This window comes from Corythoichthys intestinalis, chromosome 10, assembly GCF_030265065.1.
Source record: "Corythoichthys intestinalis isolate RoL2023-P3 chromosome 10, ASM3026506v1, whole genome shotgun sequence".
Classification (NCBI taxonomy): Eukaryota; Metazoa; Chordata; class Actinopteri; order Syngnathiformes; family Syngnathidae; genus Corythoichthys; species Corythoichthys intestinalis.
In genome coordinates, this window is record NC_080404.1 from 8,355,600 (window position 1) to 8,369,689 (window position 14,090).

At 36.5% G+C, this 14,090-nt stretch overlaps 1 protein-coding gene across 9 annotated transcripts in view; it reads right to left on the reverse strand.

Moving 5' to 3' along the window:
- LOC130922859 (inhibitor of nuclear factor kappa-B kinase subunit alpha-like) overlaps positions 1-14,090 on the reverse strand; it is a 28,948-nt gene extending 14,858 nt beyond the window's left edge. The window contains exons 1-12 of one of the 9 annotated variants that reach the window (XM_057848061.1): positions 13,684-14,090; positions 13,053-13,280; positions 11,730-11,852; positions 10,713-10,807; positions 10,524-10,641; positions 10,372-10,441; positions 9,700-9,788; positions 9,523-9,612; positions 9,310-9,434; positions 2,097-2,204; positions 1,884-2,019; positions 1,620-1,820 (exon numbers count right to left, since the gene is read on the reverse strand). In XM_057848061.1, coding sequence (XP_057704044.1) covers positions 1,620-1,820; positions 1,884-2,019; positions 2,097-2,204; positions 9,310-9,434; positions 9,523-9,612; positions 9,700-9,788; positions 10,372-10,441; positions 10,524-10,641; positions 10,713-10,807; positions 11,730-11,834 — 1,137 coding nt within the window. In that variant the 5' untranslated portion in view covers positions 11,835-11,852; positions 13,053-13,280; positions 13,684-14,090. Of the gene's footprint in view, positions 1-1,619; positions 1,821-1,883; positions 2,020-2,096; positions 2,205-9,309; positions 9,435-9,522; positions 9,613-9,699; positions 9,789-10,371; positions 10,442-10,523; positions 10,642-10,712; positions 10,808-11,729; positions 11,856-12,447; positions 12,780-12,894 lie in introns of those variants that run through there. The other 8 variants (XM_057848060.1, XM_057848058.1, XM_057848057.1 and 5 more) reach the window with 8 other exon arrangements.

The window sequence follows — 14,090 nt, forward strand, 5'->3', positions numbered from 1 at the left end:
TTTTGAAATAAATACTATTCTGATAAATAACAAATTGTGTAATATGGCCCTTAAATTGTAAAATAGGCTAATGTGAAAAAGATTTTACAAAATAAAAAGCGTTTACCACAAAGTATTTTTATTTCATACTGCCTTTTTCCACAATAGCCATTTATATTTCATATTGTCTTTTTTAGGCACAATGAGATTTTACAAGATAAAAAATGTTTTTCACGATGTAATTTTATTTTGTCATGTCATTTTCCACAATTACGTTTTTATTTCATAATGTCGTTTTCCAGCACAACGACGCGTGTCCTGTTAATCAAATACAAAAGGTGGAGTCAGTTAGGGATTGGCTGGATTGTGAAGTCTGGCTAGCTGAGCTAGCATTTGGTAGTGTCACTTTCAGAGTTACTCAGGGAAGTTGCGAACCAGTTGAATAATAATGAAAGGCCTTTACCTCAGCGAGGATTTCAGTAGCAGTGTGTTTTTGATGAGATGCTTTCTGGAGGTTTACCTAACAGTTCATTGACGTTACCTAATGCTAGCGACCAGACTCCATGAGCCAGCCAATCACTTAGACTCCACCTTTTGTATTTGATTGACGGAAGACAATTCATTGGGCTGAAAAATGACATTATGAAAAAAAAGTCTGTGAAAAACTTAAATCTTATCAAATTACACTGTGCTGAAAAAAACTTTATAAAGGCATTATGAAATAACGCTTTGTGAAAACGACTTTTTATCATGTAAAATCTTTTTCATAATAATATAATTTATTTTACAATTAAAGGGCAATATTACACAATTTGTCTGTTATTAATCAAAATTGTATCCATTTCAAAATGTTTTTATTTATTTATTTTTGACCCTCTTGGGGTTCCCAAGCCCAGAGCCAGTCAATGTAAACAGTAACGTTAACTGCTGATGGCTGTTGGATGTGTGCGGCGATGTCTTTGGACAGTTTTTTTTACGGAGACAAGGCCACCTACTGAGCCAAAACAGGAGCCTACAACCACTAAAAGCTAGCAAACGAGGCAACAAAAGTGAATGCACTGACAGCATCATACCTCGTGGCGAACTGTATTGCTAAAGCCAAGAAACCTTTCACGATTGGAGAATAACTTATTATGCCTGCGACCAAGGATATTTGCCATCAAGTTTTAGGACAGGCCGCTGTTAAAAAACATTGATTCAGCGTATGGTGGGTTACATTTTCCCTGCACTTATGTTCGTTTTTATCCCTATCGTCTTACACATTGCCGCGCTGTGAAAAAAATGCTCATATTACACTGGTCTGTGGTGCAAAAAAGGTTGGGGACCACTGGGCTTTAGTACAGTATAATAATAACAGTTCATATAGATGAAGTTGTGCTAAGGAAAAAAAAAACACTTTTATTTTAAATCGGACATTTTATAATGTTACTCATTACTTGAGTATTCTTTTCAACGGATACTTTTTTAATTGTACTTGAGTAAATTTTTGGATGACTACTTTTATTTGAGTCATATCATTTAAACATAACGGTACTCTTACTTGAGTACAATTTTTGGCTCCTCTAGCCACCTCTGACAGTAAAATAAGGCTGCAAGATCATCATTTACTGCAAATTTACTTCTGTGTATGCGTCACATACCAAACCATCTGGCAGACAGTGTGCAGGAGGTCTGCGTGGGTCCAGGGAGATTCCATTTTCTAACAGAAGTTCTTGATTAGGTGGGGAGATGTGTGTCTGTGTGTGCTTCTCTAGACGAATCTGCAAGGAGTGCAAGCTCTCGTCGGCTTCCAGGATCAAAGAGTGCAGCTGGGCTGACGTCATGTCCAACACATGAATCACCTAAGTGCCAAATCTAAGAATTAAATGGCCGAAATATCAAAGCGTCATTCTGTTATGACTGACCTTCATGTTGAGAATATTCTGGAGCGCGATGTAGCACTTTGCCTTAGACGTACCAGGATCCAAACCTCCACCGCGGGCTACTGGGTCCCACAGTAACAACATCTGCAGCAAATTCTCTATTGGCTCCAGCAATGGTCTTTACACAAACACATGCAAAGAATTCGAATAAGCATAAGATAATTTCTATCACAATAATTGTTGCTTTGTTTCTACCTGCTCAGATTGTTGGGGTATGGAAGATGTGTTGAGAATCTAACTTCTCCATTCATGTCCTCGACTGCCATGATGTCCTTGGCACCTTTATTCTTGACTTGGCTTGTCCTATTAAAGGCACACGTATAATAGTAAATATACACCAAATATTGTAAACATTAATTTTGTCCATTACGATAACCCAGTGCTTCTGAATTATTTTCTGTCACACCCCCTAGAAGACGTAAACGTTTCGTGCTCCCCAACGCCCTGCCCCCGCTGTATAGAATCATTTGTTAAGTACACCTCTGCATAACATGTAATTTTTAATATTAAAGAAAAAAAGTAATATAGATCAACTTACAATAAAGTATAACTTTATTAACATTGTTTTGTTTGTAACAGAAAATACTTAAAACACATCACTTTGCTTGGATTTAAAAAGAAGAAAAAAAAACGTCGCATCCAAACTAAAACCAATTTCAAGGTACATTTTATGACCATTTAATACTGAAAAATAAAATTTTACAAAATCAAGAAATAATAACAAATTCAAAATGATTAGCAACATTAACTCATGAGAACAACATGCCAAACAATTTGACCCCCCCCCCCCCAAAAAAACAAAAATAGAACAAAAACGACAGTGTCATTGGACAGAGGGACAGTTTTTACTTTTGCTGGGGGCAGTATCAGCTCCTTTGCTACGGTGTGGGGTTATATTGCCCTGAGCAACTTGGTATGCCACCTTATATGATGCTAACAGTGCTCGCTGGGTTCTGATGTAACACTGTCAAAGCGGGACGATTGTTGGCAATATTTGCCATGTTTTTCGTTGGGAAAAAAAATCAAGCGGGTTATCAATGTGATTGAGGTCTAATGTTTTTAAATGACGTTTTCATTGATTTGGCTTCCTACTGTCTACTGCAAACATTTTCTAGACACAGTAAGCAGACTGGTCTTTCCTCATCTTCCACTGTATTAAAAGTCAAAGCCAAAAGCCAAACGCTACATATTCTTCTTCATATTTCCTCATCTTAGATCTTCATATCTTCAGTGCTCTTTGCTGTGTGCTCTTGTTTGGTTAAAAATACTGCACATACTCTGAAAATGAGAGCGCCACTGCCACCCACTGAATGGATGTGCAATTCCACTTTATTCTTGTACGGCAAAAAAGAATCTTCCCTGAGGTCACATGCTCCACCCCCGGCATTGCTCTGCACCCCCCTGGCGCGCCCCACACTATTTGAGAAGTACAGATGTAACCCATGGATTAATGCGGGAAAAAAAAAAATCATTTGACCAAATTTTGTTTGTTTTAACATTCCTGAGATTTTGGAGGGGGCAATATAACCGGTGTGGTATTCCAGGTACTTAATTCAATTTAGGTACTTCAACCTATTTTAATTAATTAGACATTTAAAATGATGTTTTCAGTGTGAAGGTATTTCAATAACTACAGTATTACAGTAACAGTAATATACAAGAAAATGTGCTGTTGCAGACCAATTGCATCACTTGAATACTCGCCTTCAACCTCAAACTAGGAAATTAACATCCCATTCGCTGTTTGCAGACTTTTTGAGGCTGACCAGAACTTTCCTTTCTGACTACCACAACAGGTTTGCTTCTAAAAAAAAAAAAGGGCTACTACAAGTCTACAACCTGCTTCATTATTCGTGAATCAGTGAAAATGGGTAGCCCAATAAGAATTAATAAATGAAGCCTCGCGCTAGCCCTGTCCATTTCAAAGTCCAATCACATTCATGAGAACTTGAATCCACACTGGATTCTTTCCAATTGTAGGGATTTCAGACCGGTAGCAGCCTTCTTGGATTCTATTCTGAAGCTAAGCACAAACTGCTCAATATTTTTGCTTTCAAAGTAGCATCTTACATTTCAGTGTAAAGTTATATCAAAACCTAGTGAAAGAAATATCATTTAACCTATTCTGGCCATTTTAAGGAACTGACATCATCGTTGTTGCCTAATATTGACGTCACGAACATTTCTGCTTGTCTGTGCGGTCACCCAATACCAAGAATTTACCGTTTCTCATGATCCGATGTGATAGCGCAATGAATCATGTGTAAAACAGATGTTCTGCACATGGACCGACATTTTCTATTTATGGACAATTAAGGTTTTAAAAAAATTGCATTTCTCTGGTGATGTGTGATGCCACGAACGTACGACACACCTTAGAAAACTCGATAACATTATTAATTTGCACTGCAACTGCATTCATGGAAGTGCATGAGTTTTCTCGGGATGTAATCGCAGAAATGTTAGACTTCACAGAACACGTTGACGCAGGAAATTTGGACCCTGAGCACGTTTGATGAGCCCAAGACAGATTAAATTATTTCATGCAGTACAAGGGGAACAAGAGTGCAAGACTGAAATTAATAAAAAGTGAAATAAATAAATGTTGAAATAAATAAATAAATGTTGAAATAAATGAAGATAGATTGGAATAAATAAATGTTGAAATAAATAAAAACTGAAATATATAGAAATTGGAATATGTAAATTTAAAATTGAAATAAATATAAATCGAAATAAATAAAACAAATAATAATAATAATAATAAATAAAAACCGAAATAAATAAATATTGAAATTGAATCATTTTAAGGACACATTTAACATTTATTTAATTGTGTATTTATATAATTTTTGCACTCCTGGTCCTCCATATGTTACAGCACAACAAACCTAGAATACAAAAAAAAAACATAACGACAGGATTAAAAAACAACCGTAACAAGAGCTAATGATTGTAAAATTAGTCGTCTATTTCCTCATGCGTTACCACCCACCAGTACCCCCTGCTGAGGGATTTTCGTCACTACGACGGAGAATTTTAATCCATGCCTAACCCCTCTAAGAAGTGTTGACTTTGGCAGCCCTTTTAAGTTTTGTTTTGTTTTAGTCTTAGTCTTTTGGATGTAAATACTTATTAGTCTTAGTCATATTTTAGTTATTTCAAAATGTGTTCGCCTTCGTCTAGTTTTAGTCGACAAATTCACGTACAAATTTCGTCTAGTTTTAGTCAATAGTTACTCAAAATGTTTTCGTCTGTAAAATTCATAAGATTTAGTCCAAAAATAAAGGTTTCCAACCATTTCGAATGAACATAGACGAGCACATATTGTAGCGTCTACAAGGACAATGCCAACTTGGGGGTGATAATAGTACACACTCAGCAAGAAATGCCTACCTGGAAGCCATGAACTGTACAAAAAACAATGCTGTCCGAGCGTTTAACACAGGGAACTGGGAAGTCTTAGATTTTTGTGCTATTCTTAGACTCTAGCCAGAAGTTGCAAGCAATCAATATTTCCCTGTAATTGCTCATTTACCTAACAAAACAGCTGAACTGGGCTATTAGCTAAATGCCATTTCGCCAACTGTCTCTCCTCTAGACTTATCGACCAGAAAAGCCAAGTAGCTCTGCTTTAGACTGGCCATTGTTTAAAGAGACGCTCACCATGCTGTAGCTAATGCTAATGCTAGGAGTTACATTTAGCATCTGATGATCACTCAGCACAGACCTTTAAAAGCTAAAGCAGCATTGCATATTCTCTCTTGCCAAGAAAAGAAAACATATCTTACTGTGTTTCCAAACAAGCAAAATGGAGCGCAACCTAGCTTTAGACACATCCTAAATTCTGGTAAGGAGAGTGAGGGAGAGGCGAAGGACATCTCACATAAGTGACACGACCCAAACACTGCTACGATGCAAGCTGACGTACTCCACGTACAATATGAAAATTTTCGTCTCGTTGTCGTCCCATCAGACAAAAACTTGCATTTTTCTCATTATGTACTAGTCTCCCAAGCCATGTTTCAGGTCATCATCCTGAGGTCATCATCATTAAAAAAATTGTTTGTCGATGAAAGATTTTTGTTAATGTCTTTGATGACGAAAACAACACTGCCTCAAAGGCTGGAGATACGTCAGTTTTTACAAACATATGATTTTTTTTAAATGTTCATTTGGACACACATTTAAAAGATTACATCGGACAGGCAAACTGTGGAAGAAATCAATCCACATTGTAAAAATCTTGAAAACAACAGAAATCAAGCATAAATAACAATTTCAAGGATGCGTGCATGTGTTTGTGTGGGAGGGTGTATGCGTACATGTATAAGTTCCGCTCTGAGACCCCCAATTTAGCCAACTTTCAAAATTGTCCGATATGCATGTGTGATACATCATTGGAAAGCTTAAAATTTCAAATTTCAGGGGAAAGAAAAATTTTGAACAGGAGGGCATTTAAAAAAAAAAAAAAAATGTTTTTTTAAACAGCAAAACCCCATCTGGATGTGAGAGCATGCGAGAGCAGAATTACAGACGCCGTGACTTTAACGAAATATTATCGCGTACTTACCTTGTTTCGATCCAAAAACTCCATGTAGCATGTATCACTGAGTGTCAAGACACAGCTGTGAATGGCCACAGCTGGATTTTTGTGGGATTTTATGGGTGAAAAATGGTAATATAACAAGGGTCGCGATGCAGAAATCGTAGACATCAAGGGGTGGTCGAGATTTTCTTTTTCATATATTTACTAGAGGTGTGCAAAATTTCCGATTCTTAGATTATTCGCGATTCGGCCGTGGAAGATTCGAGAACGATTCACAAACATCCAAATTCCGATTATTGAAATATGCCAAGTAAAGCGGAAGTACAACACACTCAGCGCGCCGCGCGGACTTCGGGACAGAACGGAGCGGGAGTAGCTAAACATTATGCTTCTCATTAACCGGCCCCTCGGGTAATGCCAACGCTCAACTCACGGCTCTAGCTCAACTCATGCCACGAGATAAAAAAACACAACAACATACCTGACTGGTGCCGAAAAGCTGCTACAAGTACAGCTAAGCTACATAATGTTACGGTAGATATCATTTATATAGGACTAGATGGATTATAGACTCGGTAGCGGTAAGAGCACATCTGCAAAAAGCTAGATGCGGGCGTTAGTAAACGGCCGCCATCTTAAAGCAGTAAACCTCCCTGCAATGCTGTTGTAGCGAACCTTCCAAGCAAACCTAATTAACTTTTTATCTAAAATACTCCTAAATCGGTAAAATATTGACTTGAATCTATCTTTAAAATAGTTTTAAAACTTTCACATGTCAAAAGTAGACAAAACAGAAATTATGGAACAACGGGAGCAATTTTAACAACTTTAACGGTTGATTCACAACATTAAATTAATTGAATGTAGTTTAAAGCTGCTGATACAGAATGGGGACTGGAGTTTTTTTATTTAATGTTATTTTTGTATATTTGTTTACTGCTATATGTTAACTTGATACTGAAATAGTAGTTTGGTTTAGCCTGAGTATTTTTGAACAATTTTGGAACTAATGTACAAAAATTAAAATAAATAAATAAATAAATAAATTTAAAAAAAAAAAAAGGAGGGGGGTGCATCAATAATCGTTTTATAATCGAATCGGAGCCTCTGAATCGTAATCGTAATCGAATCGTTAGGTGCCCAAAGATTCCCAGCTCTAATATTTACCCTTTTAAACTTTAAAAAAAAAAATTTTTTTTTGTTTGGATCGATTATTTATCATCTAACTGTTCTAACATATCGGAGAAAATGCGACAGTAACAAAAAAAATACAATTAAGCGATAGTTATGAAGTACATATCCGTGACTTTTTTACAGACGGCATTTTTTTCATTGTGACATAATTTGTTTTAAAGTTTAAAATATGTGAGTGATTAATATTTTTAAGTCGTTTTTTTTTTTTTCTTTAAACAAAATATTAGACATCAATTAATGATTCTAAGCTAAAAATGACAGACATTTTGAATAATAAATATAATTAATTACCGTCGTTTTATGGCTGGGTGAAACAAACGCGGTTGCGCAACGTCTCTAAACAGGAGTTTTCAGGGTAAAACGGACAAATTAAAAATAGTTCGGGGGCTTAATGCGCCATGAATCTGCTATGGCAGCATACAGACATATTGTTCTATCAAACACAACAGTTCTTTTGGCTTAAAATACAGCAGTTTATTTTAAAGAGAAGTGCAAGAGCAGAAACTGCTTTTTCAGTCTTGTCTGTGTTTTCCGCCATATACAGTATGTGTGTATTATACTGGAAAAAACCATCATTGTGATTTTTGGGGGGTTTCCGATATATTGCAATATTATATTGCGATATTAAAACTAGAAGAATTTTGCCGGATAACTTGAATAGCTCTGTTTGGGATAGGCCTGAACTAGGGCTGAACGATATTGGGAAAAAAGGTGACATTGTGACTTTTTGTGGGTTTGTGTAAGATTGCAAAATATATTGCGATATTGAAACTAGAATAATTTGAATAGATATGTTTTGGAAGACTTTGGTTGACTCACCATGACCACATCGTTTTGATATAGTTATACAGATTATTCCAAACTAAGAGGGTTAATTTGTGAATGATGAAGATTGTTGTATATAAAAGGCGGATGTGGGTAGTATTGCGTTACACTTAAGTAACTTTTTGAGAAAAATGTACTTCTAAGAGTAGTTTTAGTAAGCCATACTTTTTCTTTTACTTGAGTAGATTTGTGAAGAAATGCTACTCGTACTCCGCTACTTTGGGCTACACTGGAGTTGTTACATTTGTCCTCTTTATTCTACATATTGACTTTATTTTTGCCAGAGACGCCAAAAGTAGCTCCACCAGTTTCACCGATGAGATGTCACAACAATAATCACATGACTAGATTATACTGAACAGACTCAAGCTTGCCATTCTTCTATCACGCCAGCCTGTTCAATCACGTTGCCTTCAAAGCACCGTAAAAAATTAAGTATTTACCGTATGTGCTGATAAAAAAAAATACTATATTTAAACTTTTTTTTTTTTTTTTTTAAATAACATTGTAAACATTTACTTACAATGTAACTCATGACTTGAGTATTCTTTTCACCAAATACTTTTTTACTTGTACTTGAGTACATTTTTTTGGATGACTACTTTTACTTAAGTAATATTATTATGAAGTAACGCTCTTTCTTTAGTACAATTTTTGGCTACTCCACCCACCTCTGATAAGAGGGATCCAGGACGCCATGTCACTTTTGCTTTTATGAAGCAAAAAATAACAAAAAACAATTGCACGTCCTGCGATGCTACTATTGCGCACGTGCACATTGCGATGGCGATGTTTAAACGATATATTGTGCAGGCCTAGTGTGTATGCACGTATACTCACCACTGTACAGGCTGCATGTGGTGTAGAAATGGACGAAAGCCACATGTGCATTCAAATATCACTGTTCCAAAACTCCAATAGTCCACAGTGACTGTGTAAGGTTTACTCTCAAACAGTTCTGGAGCCTAGAAACAAAACAAAACAAAAAAAACCACACAAATGGTAATAATATGAAAAAGGATGAATGCTAAATAATAAAAAAATGGTACTTACAAGATACTGAAGGGTTCCAACAAACGATGTACAAACACTGCCTTGGTCAAGATCTTTTGCATAACCGAGATCTATAATTTTATGTACAAGCTGTAGGAAAATGAGAGTGAGCGTACACAAGAAAAAAGTACGATGATTACAACAATACAAATGCGTATATGTTAGAAAGAGGCTTACTTTGCCATTGATCTCTTGAAGAACTATGTTTTCTGGCTTTAAGTCTCTGTGTATTATCTTATTTTCATGAAGATACTGGATACCACATCCTGTCAAAAAGTAAATATTGCATTTTAAGATCATAATCAATTGGGAATTTAATGGCGTTTTCACATTAGCACTGTTTGGTCCATTTTTTTTTTCTTACCGTTATTTTTTTTTTTTAATTTGATTTTCTACATATGCAACCATACAAAAGACAAGAACAGGTAGAACAACTGAAGGCACAGAAGTACAGCGCGCACACTATTCAAAATAAACAATGGCAAGATGACCGACTCAACCATAACCAAATGCTGTTGTGCTGTGCTGTTGCATGTGTTACACAGAATCGGGTTCTAATGTGGCGGTTGTGTTTTGCATGCTATTCCTAAACGGACCGTGTGAGAGTGACAGTTGCCGAGACAGGCGGAGCCTCTCGGGGTGGCCGTTTCCTGAGTCTCGCTGTCGGAGAAGTGGCAACAATTTTACTGTCCAAAAAGTAATGAAAGTGACAGTAGCCGCGCTTGTGCGACTTGGGGTACCATGCGGTTCCCTTTCGTGGTTTAAGTGTTGTTGCAAGGTAGCTCTCCAACCGGACTCTGCTCCTCTTGGTCTAATGTGAAAGCACCCTAAAAGGCAAAAGTATCTTACCGATGTCATGAAGCAGGGCAAGAACTTCACTCTCCTTCAGCCCACAACAATTTTCTGGTTTACTGAGAACCTAAGCAGGTTTACAGAAATATTTGTAGAGAAAAGTAAATATTCAAAGCACTAACAAATAAAATGTAATAGTTAAAAATCACCTTGCGTAGGTCCCCTCCGGAGCAGTACTCCATGGCCAGCAGAGGTAGGTCATTAAGAGCGATCAAACTCAATTCTTCTGGAACTTCACTGGCTTGAACCACATTCACATGGTTTAACCTAAAATGGAGAGATACCAAGGTAAAATCGATGTTTGTCTTGAGGTACAATATTTGATATTCAGCATTTACTTCTTCATAATCTGTATCTCTCTGCCCCAGCGTTCCTTGTTCTTGGAGCTCAGTTCGAGGCGGCAGATTTTCACAGCTAACTTTTCCCCGGACTTCTGCTCAACACAAGAGCACATCAATTACAAGCACAAATAGTGAGGACTTCTGACCTCTATGCTCTACTATTAAGGAGTACTACAAAAAAACAAATCAAAAAGACAAAACATACAGTAAGAGACTGAAGAGGGAATCCTCCGAAAATAAAATTGTATGTTAAGTTTTACTTCTCACTCCTTTTGAATATTTTTGTTTTTTTCTATTTGATTATTGTTACTGATTATTGGTACTTTTGTATTGAATATTCGTAAAATACAAGTTCAAACAAATGATAAATTGTCATACAAGACAGTGTGCTTTAAAATTGGATTTGGATTGTATTTATAAACACCTGTTTCATTAGGAAAACTGATTCATTACAGTCTGCCTCCTCCTTATTCGATTTTGTTGTTTAGTTTGTTAAAAGACAATAAATGAGTTATTGACACAATTTATATCAGCACTTTGCCCACAAAAGAAAAATGTCAATCAGCTGCACTTTGTTTTGTTTGAAGGAACAGCACTTTTGTCAAATTTGTGTACTGAGAAATCATTTTTATGTTTTATACTCAGAACCTTTATTAAAAACTTTAACAACTACTATGTACTTAAAACAGTACAGTTGTAGAAAAAAAATGAGTCAGGATGTTGTTATAAAATATTATTTTGAAGGAAATAGTTTTAATCCATAGTCCATTTTGTCTTCACTGTTACTTACAACATGCCTAAAACAACTTCGTTTAATTGTGAAGGTAATGAAAAAAAGTGACATTTAGTCGTTTAATTAATTAGCAGATTAATTAATTGTCCAATTAACCAATTTTAAAAAAATAATCGTTCTTTCCAGCCCTAATATTTTCATTCATTTTTCTTTTTCTTTTCAGGATGACCCTAATGGCCATTAATATAATGTGTAATGCCAATGTGGATTAGAGTAGTTACGTGATTCTGGTACAGGTAGACATGCCCAAAGCCTCCCATCCCGAGCCTTTCCTTCATCTCCCACGGTCCACAGAGCTGGTTCTGTTTGATGGAAGCCCGCTCCATGATCACGATGGAGGAGGCCTACTGAAGAAGGCAAATATGTTAAATTCTTTACACTGTAGCCTTTAGTTAAAAAATGCAGTTGCATGTGTGAGCAATACTGTACATGTATTTTTTTTCATGTGATCTATATACTGTACAGCAACCATAATGGCAAAAAATCGTATTCTCCTTTGAATATTATACTTTTCACTCACTCACTGCCATTGACGACAATAGACGCTCCATCGATTTGGACTGAGAAGGCTAGTACCGTCCCATAGATTGGACGTCTATCGCCGTCAGTGGTAGTTTATGAGTTAATTTATGAATTAACATTAAAGCTGTTAACAGTTGGAAGGTGATGATGTATTTACTTAGTCACGGTGATGTAAGGGGTGATATGACAAATTCCTGTGTGGTCAATGTAAAAACAGCTCATCTCTAAAGCAACTTTGGTTGGACAATGAACAACCAATACAGTCCAAAGTCACCGTAGTGTTTGACGTGTTTTTCTGTGAGATGGAATGTAGGTTAAATTTACTACACACAGCAAACGCATATGTATGACACTTTTTTTTTTTTTTTTTTTTAATATTGAGTTATCTGCACGCAAATTCGGTGTAATTCTTCTTACCTATTTGGGACGTCAGTTTGGCTTTCTCATGGAATATTCGGTCAAAACATTTTCGTCGTTCACGAGATTATTAGCCTTCCAAGTTGCTAACTATAGAAATGTCGGTCCTTAATTTTCAATGTTAGTACTAAAGTCTTCACGTAACCAAACTGCCGCCTTCTTTGGTCTGTCGCGCTTGTGAATTGAGGTATTTTTGTTCTATTTATGCTGTAGTTGATGGTGAATTGATCCAAAAGGGAGTTCTAAACAAAGTGAAAGTAACGCCATCGCCGAAGAGCATATGCGCATGCGTGAAATCATGTACAAAGAAGAAATATAAGCCACCAGTGACTTTCGTTCACTGTATTAAAGTTGTTTATGATAATAAATAACAGGCAATTTAGAAATAAAATAAATAACATCCTTTGGAGATCTAAAAAAAAAAAAAAAAAATACATTGAAGCATACCTGTTAAGTTGTAGAAATTGCAAATAGGGAGATTTCTGTTTGCCAACCCCGATGACGCGCGCTCGCGCGACAATCGCTAAGACAAAATGCAACCATTTTTTTTCAAGTTCATTTTGGTCACAACACTTGTGTAAAAATTAACTACACTGTCAAAGAACCTCTTTTTGGTGGCATCAGAGATAGTCTTCAACTTGCTCCATGTATTGTCTGGCATCATGTGATACCGCTATGTTGCCTGTGTCATGCCAGTTCTCCTTGTTCCTGTAATCAACATCTAGGATATCCTCAGCTTTCCTGATCACATCCATTTGCACAAATTTGGACATCAGCTTCCTCAGCAGCCTCTTCATCTCATCAACCATCACTCCAATTAGGGTTTCGTCAGACTAAATCAGCAAGATTAAAAACATTAATTACATCATTTAGAAAATTAATCATATTTGTTTTTGTCATGGCAGTTTTTTTATTGAATTGTAACCTTGAATTGAAACTTTATATTTTTTGTTTCACCACAGTAATAATGATATAATGTAATGTGTATAGCATACACTTTAGCTTTAGCATAATAGCGAATCTAAATGATTAAACTTCAAGTAAGTAACGATACGCTTTCTCACTTAAATTCATATATTGTGGGGGTAGGACCGCAGTGGTTTAATATTCCATGATGTTTGATCCACGAAAACACAGAGTAAAGCAGCGACTTCTTCCTCGTCATCATTCTCCCATCATTAGCTCTAATGCTATTAGCATTAGGCTAGTTAGCTATCGCTGGCAGGTAAGACTTACGGCAATTACGTTGACGAACGTCGTTTTTCCCGAATCAGCTCCATCTCTTCCTTCCAAAATAAAGACTTGAACCAGTCTAAAAGCCGGTTTATTAGTGCCAGCATCTTGGGAAGTCGGTGGTGCTTCGCCTCTTCCCTCCCTGTCAGATGTTTGGGCTTTTCCAGCTCTGAAGGGGAGGGAGGGCAGGGAAGTCGGAGACGGCCAGGCTATTCGTTGTTGGTCACTTTCCGAATCGGGCTGAATGGTATCTTTACAAAACGGTGACAAACAAAAACGTAAAAAAAATAAAATAAAATTGACATTTTTGGAAAATCGGGAGATTTAGCTTTCTAATCGTGAGGCGTGAGCATTGGGGTCAAAATCGGGAGTCTCCCGACCAAATCGTGAAACTTAACAGGTCTGTTGAA